The 17,123-nt window shown below is 34.8% G+C and overlaps 1 protein-coding gene across 5 annotated transcripts in view; it reads right to left on the bottom strand.

Moving 5' to 3' along the window:
* LOC145296025 (apoptosis-resistant E3 ubiquitin protein ligase 1-like) overlaps positions 1-17,123 on the bottom strand; it is a 1,082,598-nt gene that overhangs the window by 62,847 nt on the left and 1,002,628 nt on the right. For all 5 annotated transcript variants that reach the window (XM_080142066.1, XM_080142069.1, XM_080142067.1 and 2 more), the window contains one exon: positions 3,967-4,088. In XM_080142066.1, the coding sequence (XP_079998192.1) occupies positions 3,967-4,088 (122 nt within the window). The remainder of the gene's footprint in view (positions 1-3,966; positions 4,089-17,123) is intronic.

Raw genomic sequence — 17,123 nt, 5'->3', positions numbered from 1 at the left:
TTGCTTTAATCAATAATCTTACGTCAACTTAAAAGAAAAATAATCTCACAGAATATATAATCTAATGCCTACTAGACACCGGAGAGAACTTGAATGCCTACTAGACATTATCCCCGAGTGTCAAAGTCTCTTTATACAGGGGTTTATCAGGACAGCCTGACATTAGGATACTTTTTTCTACAAGTAAACTCTGACTAAATATTCAAAGTCAAATACTATTCATGGTCAAAATAAGATCTCGACAGTATGGCTAATTCATACTAGTTTTTATGAGGAACTAGCCTGGTTGCCTGGCGTTGCCCGGGTGTTTGGAAGTGTGTGTTGAGCAAAAAAAAAAAAAAAGTGGTAATAGGCAGGCAGGCTATGTGAAGGAGGAAAAGAATGTGAAAAAAAAAACGTGACGTCTTTGCTGTTGCGCCCATCGCCAAACCGGAAGTGACAAATATTAAAATTAAGGCTAATCAACTAAAAAGAGGGGATGACTTTCGAAAATAGCGGCGAAAAAAGCAACCCCTCCTTGTAGAAAAGTGCCAGTTGAGGGCGAAGGAATTAATGTTTTAAGCCAATTTTTCGATATTTGTCGTCCAAAGGGTCGGGCTTCAAAACGATACAAATCTCGTGAAAATCCATCGCTCTGTCGAAAGTTTTAGGCAAACATACATACATACATAAATACAGGCATACATACATACATATATTTACACAGACAGGTGAGATTTATATTATAGATGGTGCATCTTCTCCAAGTGATGTTACCTCAAGTAACAGCATGGAGATGAATACTTCATCAGACAAAAGGAATTCTGTCCTGGAATCCAGTAAGAGTAAGAGATTACAAGAAATAAATACTATAACTTATTTAACTGATCAATTGAAGAGAGGAAAATTATATTCCCAACTTCTTTACTAACTCAGTGGTTGAGAGGTTAAGGAGAACTTGAATGGAATATTCAAATATCTATGTATCTCAAATAGAGATCGAGTGTTAGCTCCAGGAAGGTGTCCCTTGATTTCTGAGAACTTCAACTGAAGTAAAATGAAATGAGAGATTTGGTATCTGTTTGTCTGAAGCCGAAACTATGCTATTACTTAATTCTATTATCTGCTGAAAAAAAGATAAGTTAAAGGGAGATAATTGATACTTATTGCTAATCTACTATATCATCGCCTGCTGAATCATATTCAGTGTAATGTCCGTTTTACATGCTGGCATATGTTGAAACATATTACTGCCGGACTGCTTCTTTGTAGGCTACAATATCTTGGCCTTTTGGGCAAGATCAAAGTGTAGTATCTGTTCTTCAGATGCTGCACTTCATTTTCTTGTTCTCTTTCGGTGGAGGAGAAATCCTTCACGACTGAGACAATTTTTATTTTTGTACCTTTTCTCCACGTTAAAAAACGACCCTGGTGTCTAACTCTGTCCCGTGGGGAGGCATAGTAAATAGGTACAACATAGTCACCTTCAAATCTAATGTCAACAAGTACTTGTGAATCATCCCATAAATAATCAAACCTAGTTCATTCAATTAATAAAATTTAGTACTTCCATAGTGTTATTCATCTTTCGGCTGACAATCGTAATAATCCATTTACTCTTATCCTCGAGTGGCTCTTTGCCTTGATAATGGTAACAAAATATCAAGAAGTGCAATGGGTTTTCTAAATTAACACTTAGGAGAGAATATTCGTGTTGCAAGGTTTTTGTTTCCATTGCAAGGTGTAAAAATCTGCATAAAATAGAAATCGGAAATCTATGGGTTGTGGGGGACGGTGATGGCAATAGGGGTGTTCGTCAAGAATCCTGACTATAAGCTCTTTCACCGGGGATAATATCTTTACCGGTCGAGTGAATCCAATTGGCCCCGAGTGACAAGGAGGTGAAGAAGAGAGATGGTCAGTGTTAGAATGCCAAGTCTGCTTGCTTCTGGCCAAGAGCAAACATTTGGCACCAACACTAGACTGGACACATCAATGGATGAGAGAGTAAATTTAATAAACAGCCTGGAGAATACATCAAAACGAGTGGATCATTTACATTCTGAAGAGAAATAGAATCCAATTTACAGGGATCTCAATGGAGGAGAGGAATTTGCAGAGTGTCAAAACCAATTGTTTTATAAACATCACTGAAGATTCGTTATGAGGCCTGATTAACGATTGAGAAGAGGTCCATTAAGGCTGACTGATTCCTATATTAAAAATAGAAGAATGGGGACCAGTTGACACAAAGGATATAGATATGAAGGAGGAGGTGAATAGATAGACAGCTTTTAAGAGGGGGTGGGTGAAAGATAGATTTGAAAAGGGAAGTTGATAGATGAGTAGATATTAAAGAGGAAAGATTTGATAAATATAGACAATGAAATAGATATGAATGAAGAGAGGAGTCGAATTGCTGGGTTACAGGTAGAAAAGAAACAGGAAGATAGATAAGCAGGCATAAATGAAGAAAAAGAAACAAATGTGGAAACAAATAGAGATAGATAGATAGGTAGAGAGTGTGTGTGTGTGTGTGTGAGAGAGAGAGAGAGAGAGAGAGAGAGAGAGAGAGAGAGAGAGAGAGAGAGAATATGGAAATAGATGCAGACATGGAAGGATAGATAGAAAAAGAGAAAAAAGGAAAGATATAGATAAATTCAGATGGAGAGAGAGAAATAGGTAAAAAATAATGAGAAAGAGAGAATTGGGAGAGTAAAATACAAAAAGGGACATAGTGAGAGAGAGAATACGAGACAAAAATGACAAGGGAAAGAGACACACAATTGACAAGAGAGAGAAAGAGGGAGAAGAGAGAGACAGATGGCAATAGACACAAACAGAGAGAAATAGACAGAAGATCTAAATGACAAGAGAAAGAAAAAGAGCATTTTTCTTAATTGTTAATATCAGCCATTTCCACTCAAATATGCCAGATATAGAGATAGGTATGAACTGAGGGATAACATATAAAAGTGAGATAGTTATAAATCAAAAAAGTTTTGTAAAAAGAAAAAAGATAAATATATAAATTAATAGAAAACGATATAACCATTGACAGAGAAAGATAGGAATATTGATAGAAAGAGAAAGATCTATAAATTGATAGGTAAATATATAGATATATATCGCTGTTTGTTTGTTTGTTTGTAAACAAACTAGCAGCTCGAGCACTGTAAAAGCGATGGGCGAATGCTTATTTAATAGACATTTGATGAGATGTTTACGAGCACGGGTCCATGGTCCAGTGGCTAGAACTGCAGACTATCAATGCAATGGTTGTAGGTTCAATGCACAACTAGGGAAAGGTGTTAGTCTAGCCTCACTGATGAGTGGTTATACAACGAAACAGTACTGTATGTGGATGACTATATATATGTATAGATAGAGCACTGGTCAATAACAAACTCGTTGTCTGCATTTTTTCATCTGATCTAAAACAAATCTGATGCAGTGAATCCAAAAATCACATTGATTTTGCTCAATCATGTTAGGCTTTTGTGCTATGGACACATATCCTTTTTTTAATGTTTTTGTTCACATCTACATATGTGTAAAGTATTTTAGAAAAAGTGGTGGCGGTAAAATGCCATGTCAAATAATTGTTTTGATTGAAAATGGTTATTTTAATGACAAGAAGTATTCAGGTCTGATAATTTTGGGTGATTATTGGGTGTCAGTGGTGTAACTCATAAAAACTTCCCAATGATAGTTTATCCTGCCTAGCTCTATCTGAAACCGTGTGAGCGTGCATAAGTTTCCCTCTTATAAATGACCCCCCTCTCTCTGAGGCCTCACTTCATCATTTCAGATCCTTGATACCTCTCCTATCATTGTATGTCGTCAGTTTAGTATAATAGTAAACCATATAGGAGCCTATTTGTGTACAGACAGAGACGTTGATATATATATATACACACACACACACACACACACACAGAAAGTGAGATACAGAAAGAGGGATAAAGAGAGATCGATCAAACTTACACTATGCAATAATTTGTATCGATTGACTTTAATCTGTAATTTGTCATGTGCCCTTCTGAGATGTAGCTGTCGAATTTCGTGATTGAAGAATGCTTGTTTGTCCTGGAATGTCTCAGATCCACCTGGAAAAAAAGTAAAAATAAAATGAAATTAAAAAATATAAAGGAAAGAAAATGATAAAAATCAAGAGAAACAATTGTATTCTTCCACTTCTTTTTTTTTTAACGTTAGCATCATGTTGGACAGAACAATAGAAAAAACAGTTTTTTAAGGGCAAAATTAAGTTTTGACAAAGAAGGCTTAGTGTTTTACGATGAACCAATTCCAAAAAGTCACTGATGCACTAATTGAAATGGCCGAGGAAAAATATAGACCCACAAGTCACTTGTTTTTTTTTGTGTGCTTTTTGGAATCCTATGAGATGAGGTTTCATAATTTGTGCATACATTTCTTTTTAAAATTTTTTATTCTAATCTTCATACTTGTTGCTGTTTCATCACGTTTCAGCTAACTTATCCTCTGGCCTTCTTCCGGTGATTAACTGCAACAAGATAGGAATTATGAGTCTCATAACTGTATCCTCAGTAATTACTGCCTTCCATAGTTGTTGTCTCAACGCCCAAGCAGGCCAAAGGATTAGTTGGCCAAAACGTAGCGAAACAACAACTATGAAGATGAGAATAACAGTCCACAAAAAGAATGCATGTACAATGCACGTGCTTGCAAAAATCGACTTCTAAATCTAGTGAGAAATTATCACTTTTCTTTCCTACAGTCTCTTTCTCATTGCTAGTCTTCCTCTACTCTATCGTAATTTTCATGGTAGGTGCTCGACTGAGCTGCAGTTTTTGATTTCTACGTGTAAAACATTCATAACAAAAACTCATCTTCCTACAACTACTGCAAAGAACCCCCCCTTTCTTCCTCTATGTATCTGAAACCAAATGAAACTTCTATGAACAAAGGTTTATTTTCCCCAAGAACTTCCAATTTTTAGAACATAATACAGTGAGGTTGTTTCCCACATGCTTACAACATAAACATCTTCAAGTCTAATGTTAACAAATACCTGTCAGACCATCCTCTTAAGTAACTAAATTCTGCCAATTCCACACATTGTTTCCAATTCATTTATTCAGCATCCAACTCGCAATTTCATTAATCTCCATCAATGAATGGTCATTAATCTTGATATGTGCAGACATTAGCATATAAGATATCCTTTGCTTATGCGTAAAATAGAAACTCATGTGCAATTAATCGCATATACTGAATCGTTTTTCATTCGTATTGTGTTATAAATGTTGATATGTCATAAAATAGACTAACAAAATCAGTGTTTTATTATGATAGAATCAGCCAAACAGTCAAAGTTTTGAAATGGGGTTTTAAAATTGAAATAATCTATAATAAAAGCGATCCTATTTTATTGATCAGCATAACATTATATATATTTTTTTCACATTTTACCTGCATACAATTCGCTGTTGATAGATAAGAAATAATACATATGTCAATCATAATTATATATATTCTCGGACATTGTTTTGCTTTTTTGTCTGAGTACTTACGTTATTCTGTTTTGATGAGATTCGGTGTTTTGAAAAGTTTTATATTGTATTATATGACTGACGTGAAACAGCTATAAACAACTTTAATACATTTGCATAAATCCAGCTGACTACAATTTTATTGTCTTCAAGTCCAACGTAAACAAGTTCTTGATGAACCGCCCCCCTAAGTAATCCAATTTACAAAATTTCCACTACTTATGATTACTACACTATAATCCCTTTGACTAATGTACACCGATTAACCCTTATCATCGAGTGGTCACCGGGCCTTGATAAGTGGTGATTCTTATGTAAAAAAAATTTCCATTATTTGAAACATAATTTAAAACGACTTAAAATCGTCAAAAACACACACACACACACACACACACACACACACACACACACACACACACACACACACACACACACATATGAATCCCTGAAACAATTTTTCATGGTAAACAACAACTGATGATTCTTTAAAATAATATCGTAGATTCTTTTAAGCAAACAAATACAGTGATTGAAAATTAATTGACTTAAAAGCAAAATAGTTTTCCAAAACGAGAGAGGGGGGGAGGGAGTGAGGAGGAGTGAGAGCGAAACTATCTATCTATCTATCTAACTAACTAACTAACTACTAACAGGGAGGCCCGACCTTGCCTAGGATTGAATGACGATCAACTAATGTTCAATGCTACCATATTTTTATTGTCATAGAAATCGATAAAATCGTCCATTTATTTTTCAATCAAATCGATTGATTGTCTGCTCTTGTTGAGGGACCCAAAGCTGTGTAAGAGTATGAAGCTTCACATAACTCCATGCAGTGACTTAGTCCACAATACACTGTAAAGAACATACCATTCATTTTATAAAATTACTTTATATAATGGCTTGAATTAAAGTTTACAATGCAAAAGTCAAGTATCATGGTTCAGTTGTGCTCTAAACAGAAACATTCATTTGAACGTTCTTCTGTCTTATCAATGAACATACTGTTGATTTTATTCTCTGAGCTTTTCTTCTTGCGTGATGATAAGACTTCTCAAATGCACTTCTGATGCTAGGCTGTATAAAACTGTTTTTAGTCAAAATTGGACATGTTTTTTAATCAGATTTTTTCGATTATCGATTTTCAGTACTTATCACAGGTATTCCGATACAAAAAAAAACTACGAAAGAACACTTCTAGATACATTAAGTCCATATGTATAAAATTTCCAAAAAGGCGGTGCAGCCGTTTTAGAGTCCATAGGGAACGAATCGGCCGTGTTTTTGTTGAGATAAGGGTTTTCAATTTTAATATTACTTTTTATTTTTAGATTCAAATATTAATAACTCCATTTTATTTCAGTATTTAATTTATGTATTTCTGTTTTATTAAATGCTAGCTTTTTTTTCTTGTCCATAAATGTTTATTTATCTACCAAGTTGATTGCAAAAATAGATTACGAATTTGTACTCATTCTTAGTTCGTGAGAGGGGAATCTATCACCATACTTTCCATTAAACACGTCCGTTGGACTTTTATTAAGTAGAATACTTAATAGTTTTTTTGGTTTTTTTTAATGGAGAATAGAAAACGCATTGTGGATGCGTTATCGGCAGCTCCTGTTACTCTCGCTTCTTCTTATTTGTCCCTCAGTCCTCATTTTTTAATGAGTGATTTTTCTGACAAAGGGAGAAGAAAAAGCTGTTTTCTAGGTTGGCAGTATTTTGCGCGAACAGTTGGCAGAGATGGCGGAAATTTTCTGTTTCTATGTCTATCCTTGTAGCCATGTCACTAGTAAGGGTGCTGGAGGTAAACGTTTTGTCTGGGCTGACGTTATCCGCCTGATAGTCAGGGACCCGAACCTTTGATTAACCACCAAGGAGGCTGTCCTATCAGCAGGTGCAAAGTACTGGAGCTGCTGTATTGCCATTTGGTGAATGGATTCTGGACCATGCAGTAGCTTCTGGTGGGGCCTCTCGATGCCATACTAGTGGGTAATTGTTACGGCTTTACCTTATCATTAGCTACAAATAAAAAAAAAAAAAAATTCTTCGTTTCTTTTTCTCTCTTAGTTTCCCCTCTCTGTCCTGTTCTAAGTAAATCTGACGACCTAGTCTACAAATTCCAAAAATTCATCATGACAAGTTTCAAGAAAAAATACACGATTAAACCCGGTTCTCCAACTTCCAACTCATGTCTCCTTCTCCAACATCAGGGGTCTATGTTCTAACCTTCCAGAGGTTGAAACCCAATTACAGGAGACTAAACCAGACCTTTCATTTTTAAGTGAAACTGGCATTGGACAGGCTATTTCCCTAGAAGAGTTCGCAATTAAAGGATACTCTAACTTAACTTCTAAATCTGATCCCCAAGATCGCCATGGGCATGGAATATGTGCCTATATTAAAGATAGCTTTCCATGTGGTAGGGACATCTCCCGGGAAGATCCTAACTTACCCTATATGTGCTTCCGGGTTGCTTTAGCTCACACTACGGCATTTATATTTACTCTCTATCGCCCCCATAACAGCGGAGTTACTATCTTTCAAAGCATATCTAAGAAAATTGACCAAGTCTTATCTGCTTATCCTTCAGCTAACATTCACATATGTGGTGACTTCAATGTTCACAACGTCGAATGGTTGACCCACTTTAACAAGACCGATGATGAGGGAAGGTTCTGTCATGATTTCTCCATTGCCTATGACCTCACTCAGATTGTTCAGGAACCCACCCGTGTGCCCGACAATGATGGCCAGTATGCGAGCCTACTAGACCTTTTTCTCACAACTTGCCCTGAACTATGTTCAGTTTCTGTTCTGTCGCCTCTTGGCTCTTCCGACCACTCTGTTGTATCAATTAAGATAAAAATGAAATGTAATAAGTCTCCAGACGTACCTCTCCATCGTACAGTATATCGATACACTAAGGCTGACTGGGATAGCTTCCGTACATTTATATCTGATCTACCTCTGCATTCTATGTTTAAAAAGGATGTGTCCTCTATAGTATTAGACCTGACGGAATGGTTAATTGTAGGTATTGACCGTTTTATACCCTCGAAAAAGTTTCAGCAAAAACCTAACAGCCAGCCATGGTTCTCTCCAGAATGTGCTGCTGCCATTGCGCACAGAAATCACTTTTTTCCACTGTTTCCAACGTAACAGATGTATGAAAACTAAAGCCGCTTTCAGGACTGCCAGCAACCATTGTAAGAAAGTAATAAAGAATGCAAGAGAGTTGTATGCTCAATCTGTTAAGTCCAAAGTAGCTGAGCAGCGGCTTGGTTCCCACCAGTTTTGGCAAATAGCAAACAGAATCATGAACAGAAGCGTGTGCTCCATCCCAACTATTATCAATGGACCTGAGGTAATCTCGTCAGCATCAGACAAAGCCAAACTCTTTGTCAAGAACTTCGCAGCTAATTCTACCCTTTGCAATCAAGGCTGCCAGCCCCCAATATTTCCTCCTGTATCAGAAAACACACGATGTGATATACGTATATCTGTACGTGATGTTGCCAAGCTAATCAAAAACCTTGATTCCAGTAAAGCAACTGGCCCTGACGGTATTCCAATTATAGTTCTCAAAAAACTTCAACCTGAACTAGCGCCCATACTTACAAAACTGTTTAAACGTTGTCTTAAGGAGAATAGTTTCCCATCTCCCTGGAAAATCTCATCAGTATGCCCTGTATTTAAGAATTCAGGTGATCGCTCATCCCCCTCTCAGTACAGGCCAATAAGTCTCCTGTGCATCATGAGTAAGTTGCTGGAATCTGTGTTAAATACAGAAGTAATCAACCATCTCAACAAAAATAACCTTCTTAATGACACTCAATATGGTTTTCGTTCTGCTAGATCTACAGCAGATGTGCTTACAGTTATATCTCATAGGATTAGCAAATCTCTCGACGGAGGCAACTTTTCTAGGGCAATTGCTCTTGACATATCTAAGGCCTTTGATAGGGTATGGCATAAAGGTTTACTTCATAAGATCTCTAGCTATGGTATAGCTGGAAATGTCTTCTCAGTTATTAAATCGTTTCTTTCTGATAGGTTCATAAGAGTAGTAGTTGAGGGGCAAAAATCAGAAGCTCACAGTATTAATGCCGGTGTCCCTCAGGGGTCCATCCTGGGCCCAACTCTTTTCCTGATCTACATTAATGATCTTCCAAATCACATCCTTACATCATTTGTAGACATCTATGATGACGACACTACCATTTATGGTAGCACATCTAAGACAGTAAACGACCAAGTTCTCTCCAATTCTCTCTCCTCTGATCTTGAGCACGTAGTACAATGGGGTAAAGAATGGCTGGTTACTTTTAATGCATCTAAAACCAAGCTTCTCTCTTTACATCATCAACATTCTGATTCACATCTGACATCAATTGAAATGAATGGCTCTCGTCTTCAGGAGACCTCAAGTTTTGACAAACTTCTTGGCTTGACCATTACTCCTGATCTTAAATGGAACACGTACATCAAATCTGTTGCCAAGGCCGCTGGAAAAATATTGGGATCTTTCTATCGATCCGGTAGATATCTCACTGCTGATGCTATTCTCTATCTATATAAGAGCCAGGTACGTCCAAGGATGGAATACTGTTGCCACATCTGGGCAGGAGCTGCTAGAAAGGACTTGGCCTGCCTTGATAGAGTTCACAATAGACTTCGTAGCCTCGTAGGAGTTGTCCTTTTCTCTTCCTTGCAACCTTTATCTCACAGAAGAGATGTTGCGAGTTTGTCTCTGATGTATCGTTATTTTCATGGAAAGTGTTCGAATGAGCTTCAATCTATGGTCCCCCCTCGCCAAACTTTCACAAGAAACACTCGTCTAGCTGTAAACACTATCAATAATTCCCTCCACTCTTTATCTGTGCCTAAACCTAAACGTAGATTCCATGAACAAAGCTTTTTTCTTAGAACTGCACGCCTGTGGAATTGTCTTCCGTTTTCCTGCTTTCCAGCTGACTACAATATGGTTGTCTTCAAGTCTAACGTAAATAAGTTCTTGATGAGCCGTTCCATATAAGTTATCAACTTTACCAAATTTTCATTACTAATGATTACTATAATGTCCAATTTCTACTGTACACTCTTTAACCCTTATCCTTGAGTGGCCTCTTGGTCTTGATAATGTGGTGATGCCTATGTAAAAAAAAAACAAAAAAACTCACACACAAAGTGATTTTTATAAAATAGTAAAAATAGTAGCTTCAATTAAAGTTTAAAATACAAACGTCAAATACCATGGTTCAATTTTGGCTTAAACAGAAGAATTCATTTCTGTTATACCACAGAACCTACTGTTGATTTTATTTGCTGGGCCTTTCTGCTTGTGCGGTGACGAAACTTTTCAAATGTACTTGTGATGTTTACTTGGATCAAAATCGGACTTCTTTCTTACTATGAGATTTTTTCGATTATTGATTAATTCAATATAGTAACATACAAAAACTATGTAAGACGCATCAAGTACATTTGTGTGAAATTAAAAACAAAACAAAACAGGCAATGTAAAATCGAGCAGAGTAAGATTTCATGGGAACATGAAATGAACAAAACAAATCTACAAATATTATCTCACTCTCTCTCTCTCTCTCTCTCTCTCTCTCTCTCTATATATATATATATATATATATATATATATATATATATATATATATGATATTACTGTTTCATTTAATCACATAAATTTATATAAGAAGATATAATTTTATGCATAAACGTTCAGTATTTACTGCAACAGTGCTCAATAAATAAGTAGAGTTAGGTAGTAAGTTATGAAAATATATATGCCAGGTATAAGCCTGACGAATTCTCACGAGGATGAAATGCGGAATATTCTGTGTAGCTTAATTACTATATATATTTTCATAACTTGTTATATATATATATATATATATATATATATATATATATATATATATATATATATATATATATATATATATATACTTATGTACTGAGCACTGTTGCAGTAAATACTGAAAATTTATGCATACAACTATATCTTCTTATATTAATTTATGGGATTAAATGAAATAGTAATATATATATATATATATATATATGAGAGAGAGAGAGAGAGAGAGAGAGAGAGAGAGAGAGAGAGAGATAATATTTGCACATTTGTTTTGTTCATAGGAGTTAATCTCATGAAATCTTACTCTGCTCAATAACAAGTAGAGTTATAATTTAGTATACATTTTTATTTATACAAACATTTTAGCTACACGTAGGCAAACATTTTTTGGTTATAGACTTAACAAGACCGAACTTCTTCAGGCTGAATCGGCGTTGATGAAGATGAGAGGATGACGAAGTTTCATTATTGAAACGAACTGTATTAATGAAAAGAAATATAATTTTCATTTTTTATTTCATTAGTTCTTTATTTTTAATCAGTCTATTCCTATCTATACCTACACATTCTGTTGGATATTTACTCCTTTGAATAAACTTACATACACACAAGAGTGAATAAGAAGTTTTCTTTTTTTTTTGCCAAGGGAAGTAGCCAACGACTTTTTTTTAAAATAAATTATAATAGAAGATGCATTGCGTTTGTGTTCGCATGAAAAACAGAATTACAAGTGCTGTGACAACAACAAATTAGAATATTGTTAGATATCCCTTTCCTAGTGGTTGTCTGGGTGGTTTCATACGTAATGACTTGGTCTCTAATCATTCAGAGCCAACGATTGTAATAGTTAACTATAAATAAGATTGTATATTCTTAATATTAATCTATTAATTTATACAGACCATAATCTCAGGCTGTAATGGTTGGTTGCATCATGGATTCCCAAGAACTTTTCATTTTTATATCAATGTATACAACGTTAAGACAAAATGTTATTGTACAATACAGAATGTTTCTGTTTAATTTGTTTGTATTTTTTCAAAATACTTTTGGATGATTCATCGCATATTTCTGTCGAATATACTCAATATATATATATATATATATATATATTGAGTATATAGGGTCCGTAGGTTTTTTTGTTCCGTTTTTTTTTTTGCGAGTACTTTCGATTAATTCATTCAATCGTATTCAGGAAGGGTATTGCTCTGGCTTGTTCAAGTCTACTGAACTTGAACGGTTCGGCAATTAATGGCTGTTTTTATTTTTAATTGAACCAATCAGTGATGATATGCGTTGCAGAACGTAATCATGCGTAAGGCACGTTGACTAATTAAAATTTCCAATATTTAAAACAATGTTAAAAGTATTTCTTTTTGACAGCTAAGTTGGAGTTAATTACTAAGCTAAGAACTTTAAAATAATATGATTAGATTTGTAACTAATATTGCTGATTGTCTGGTGTCTAGTCTTTATATAGAATATTTCAAGGATTTTTAGTTTTTTTACATTGGGGTCATAATGTATAGTTTTTTTATTATTGACAAAGAGGAGTCTGAATTGTGAATGAGAGCAGTTATGTTCTTTCAGGCATTGGCAGAGTGAAGTGGATCAAAAAGATGTCATGTGAACCTTCGAGAAAGTGTAATAGTGGTGTAGTTAATGTAATAATTAATTGTAATATTGTTGGTGATACATTCTCCTCTGGGGCACTGGAACTGATATATATATATTACCTTCTACTAATTATTTGGTATGAGGAGTGTTATGGTTAAATATGAGGTTAGAGGGGTTTGACTTTTTTATAATAACTAAAAAACACGATTTTATTATTATTATAAGATAATTCTAATTTTATTATTCAAGACAACAGTTATTGCTCCAAATTCTATTGAGTTGAGAAAGGATGTCCCTATTGTTATATAAATATAACTGTCTTCTACCTTAATGGATTTTCCCCTCTTTTTGCCGCCAGACAATTTGTTTTATGAAACCAGAAGAATTCTCTATATTGTTTGGCAGAAACATCAAGAATTCTGAGTGTACTTTAATGTAGCCACAATGTTAGAGTTAATTACATGACTCGTATGGGCCTTTGTGACTAATATTATCTTAAGATATATTGCTTGCTTCGATAAACTGCTGCCACCTGACACACGGCCAGCCAATTTCTTTTATTAGAAAGTTTCATGTTGGTCTTCCTCCACTACAACATTTAGATGTAAGAATTCTTGTCTGAGACAAACTAATCAACTTTATATCATAGAGAAACAATTGAATCAAAGAATTGCTAACAGAAAGACGGCTTTGGTGAACGTGACATTCTTTGGAGACTGTGCGAGTCCATATAAGTACCGTGACTAATTTTCTGAAGATTTTGTCTGTAAAACTTTGCCAGACTAACGCAGAGTGCACTTGGATTAACTTGATTAGCAAACTTCACAAGTTATCAATGAAGACCAAATCTTAACAAACATTCAATTATTTCCATAATACATATATATATATATATATATAAGGAGAGAAAGAGAGAGAGAGAGAGAGAGGGACAGAGGGGTAAGCAGGAAAAGAAGTTTGATTGTTATACCCCAGTTGCCTTCCCTTTATCTCACTTGCTATGTACATGTTTTTCAGTGTTTTAACGATTTTGTTATTTAATGCAGCTTCCTTTTCTTTCTTATTGATTTTCCTAGTTTGGTTGAAGCATTGTGCATAGTGTATGAGGAGTTGCATTTAAAGGCTGTGACACACAATCCTGTAGAAAAACACCGTTAAATACGAGTAAAAAAGAATAAGTAACATTATTGAAAAATTTCAACAATTTTTAATCATAAATTATTTATTTACCAACATAATGTGTCGAATCAGGATAGTATCATAGCGCTATGTTCTTTGAATTTTCGAGGTATACCTCATCATCAGAAAGAAAAAAAACATATGTACAGCCACTTGGTAGAGGTGTGTTTGTACAAGGAACCAGAAGGTATAAGATGCTTGTAATATTAGGTTTGCAGAGAATCATAAATTATGTTATAATAGTATATATATTATAATAATGTAATTATTATAATATAATTATAAGAATTATATATGATAATAATATTATTTTGTTATAATAATCTTATTATATGTTATACTATTTTCACTTAGATGTAATTCTAATTTATTTATTATGTGCAAGTATTACTCAAGCAGCAAAATCCCATTTCTTCACTATATAAGGTCCCTAGATACCGAAAAACCTTCTGTTCTAATAATTTCTTCTTTTGGATTGCCAGACTTTGGAATTCTCTCCTTGTTTCCTGCTTCCCTGACTGTACCGAAATGCAGAAATTTAAGTGTAATGTGAACAGACATATTGCTATTCAACTTCCCAGAATCGCCTGCTAGACATTATCTTAAATAGTAGCCCCTTACGTCCAACTGGCAATACGCCTTGTTTGGGATGAAAATGAGTAAAAAAATACACATGTGCATTTGCATAATTGTTTTTTACTTTTAAAGTCAGATGTAAGGGAAGGAACTCGGTGTGGCAAAAAATTTAACAAATACAGGGTGACCCCCCCCCCCAAAAAAAATGGGCTCCAACTCTAATTAGGCCCCGTTTCTTAGTATTCTGTCCGAACAAAATTTAACACAGTGTATTCTTTGCCTCAGCTCCCACTGGGGTCTTGGTGTACTCACGGTCGTTGATTCTACCATGTCCTGTAAAATAAGGGCAATCGGGGAATAAATAATGGAGATATCACGTTTTTTTTGGGGGGGTCACCCTGTATTTCTCTTTGGATCAAGAAAGTAACAAGTGTTTATCATTAGAGTATTGAGTATCATTTATGTAAATTTAATTTGTTTCACTAATATGATTTAAAGGAAGACAGTGCATGACGTTTGTTATTTGATTCCAGAGGTTGCTGAAAAGTAACATGTATATCACCCAATCACCTTTGAGTCTCTACTTCAATGATAGATGGTCGTTGGACCATACAGGAGTGTCCATTCGATTTTTTCGTAAGTTGCAATTTTTGCTGTTCTAGTCTAGTCAACCTCTAAGTGGAATGGGGACTGGTTTAGTCACTGATGATCAGGCTATGTAATAGCTTGTACTAGATTCTGCAGTACCAACTGCACTGCAAACGACCTAATAACTAATATACTAACACTGCCATTCACTAGCTATCTTCACAAATATCCAAATTATAAAAAAGAGACCATTCTTTCAACAGTTTCTTCCTTAACATCATTAGATGCACCACAATGACTGATATTCCTTTTCTACATTAGAAAATTGAAAGAGAGGCATACAGAAACAATTGTTGCAGATCACAATAATTAATGTGAGTTAGAGCATAATAGTAAATCAATCACCAAAAAGCTGTGGCACAACGGATAAAAGTACTAAGTTTAATCAGCTATAAGTGACACTCTTCTGGAGGTTGACTGTAGGGTTACTTCTTCAGTGCAGGCAATGCTAAGTATACAATTATGAATGTACAATATACTTTTACTCGATCATGGTTTAGAAAATGAGAGCAAGCTATCCATGTCGATAAAATAAAGGATTCCATTCAAAATTCGGTGCTTCTACACTCCCAGAACGAAATTTTGTAGTCGATAAATGGAGTTTCCGATAAAAATAATGGTTTCTACTGATTTTTTTGTCAATTTTAATTAATTACAATGTTAGCTTCCAAATTATGCAGTTGAAATTACCTGAATATTACTGAATTATTAAGAAAAAAAAACTTTAATAGTATTAGCAGGTGAAAAATTGTAGCCATCTTGTTTAAATCGAAACGGAAAATTACCTCACTTTTGAACTCTCCTGTGTCTCACATAAGCAATTACGATTGTTTTCTTCGAATTCTATTTTCTGTTTTCTTTAAATTTCTATCTTATCGATTTTTGAAATTTTTGGATATAATCATCTTAAAAATACGAGAAATACCATTCTTTCCATGTGAAATTTAGTATTACGATTTGCGACATTTCATTCTGATGGTGCAGAAGTGCCCAAAATTCTGTACAGATTCTCAAGTATGATAAGACAGACCTGAAGAAGCTAGAGGTTACATTGGCCGAAATGTTGCGAGAATAAGATTGAAGATGAAAACTCTAGTCCGAATAATCCAAATTTGTAGATCTCAAAATTGTGTTATAATCTAAGTAATGATTTAAGTAATGCTGGGGATTAGCAGAACAACAAAGCAGCAATCATTTTCAGAAAGTTTCTGACGTATTTTCTGGCCTTCTTCAGGTTCCTCTTTTTGTAGCTAGTAACTGCTATAATGTTCAAAGTATGTGGTTCACTCAGCAGATATGCTAATAGGATGGCATACAGGTTATTTATTGGTGATAAAAATGGGTTATGATAATTACTACGTTAGTCAAACCAACACAATACAGAAACTTTCCAAGAATTTAAAATTTAACTATTTACTTAATCCACTGGATTAGATTATTATCATTCCATGCTAATTATTTTTCCCCATTGTCTTCACCAGAGACCAAACTTTTAGATAAAATTAACTTGAGAATATCTTTTAAACAATGCCTATGCCCATTTGGCCATGTGTTCAGCTTGAAACATGTAAATCATGTATATAACTTCTGTGGTCTTAAAAGGCTGAAAAGAAATAAGACAGCAAGGAGGTAGAGTAAACAAGATTATGTATTTACACAAAGTACAAAAGTATTGAGTTCTCAGTGATAGCTTTTAGTCATATCATGACTAC

The sequence above is a fragment of the Euprymna scolopes genome, chromosome 16 (assembly GCF_053919585.1).
Source record: "Euprymna scolopes isolate OS-2025 chromosome 16, ASM5391958v1, whole genome shotgun sequence".
NCBI classification, from domain to species: domain Eukaryota; kingdom Metazoa; phylum Mollusca; class Cephalopoda; order Sepiida; family Sepiolidae; genus Euprymna; species Euprymna scolopes.
This window is presented reverse-complemented; position numbering and strand designations above follow the sequence as displayed.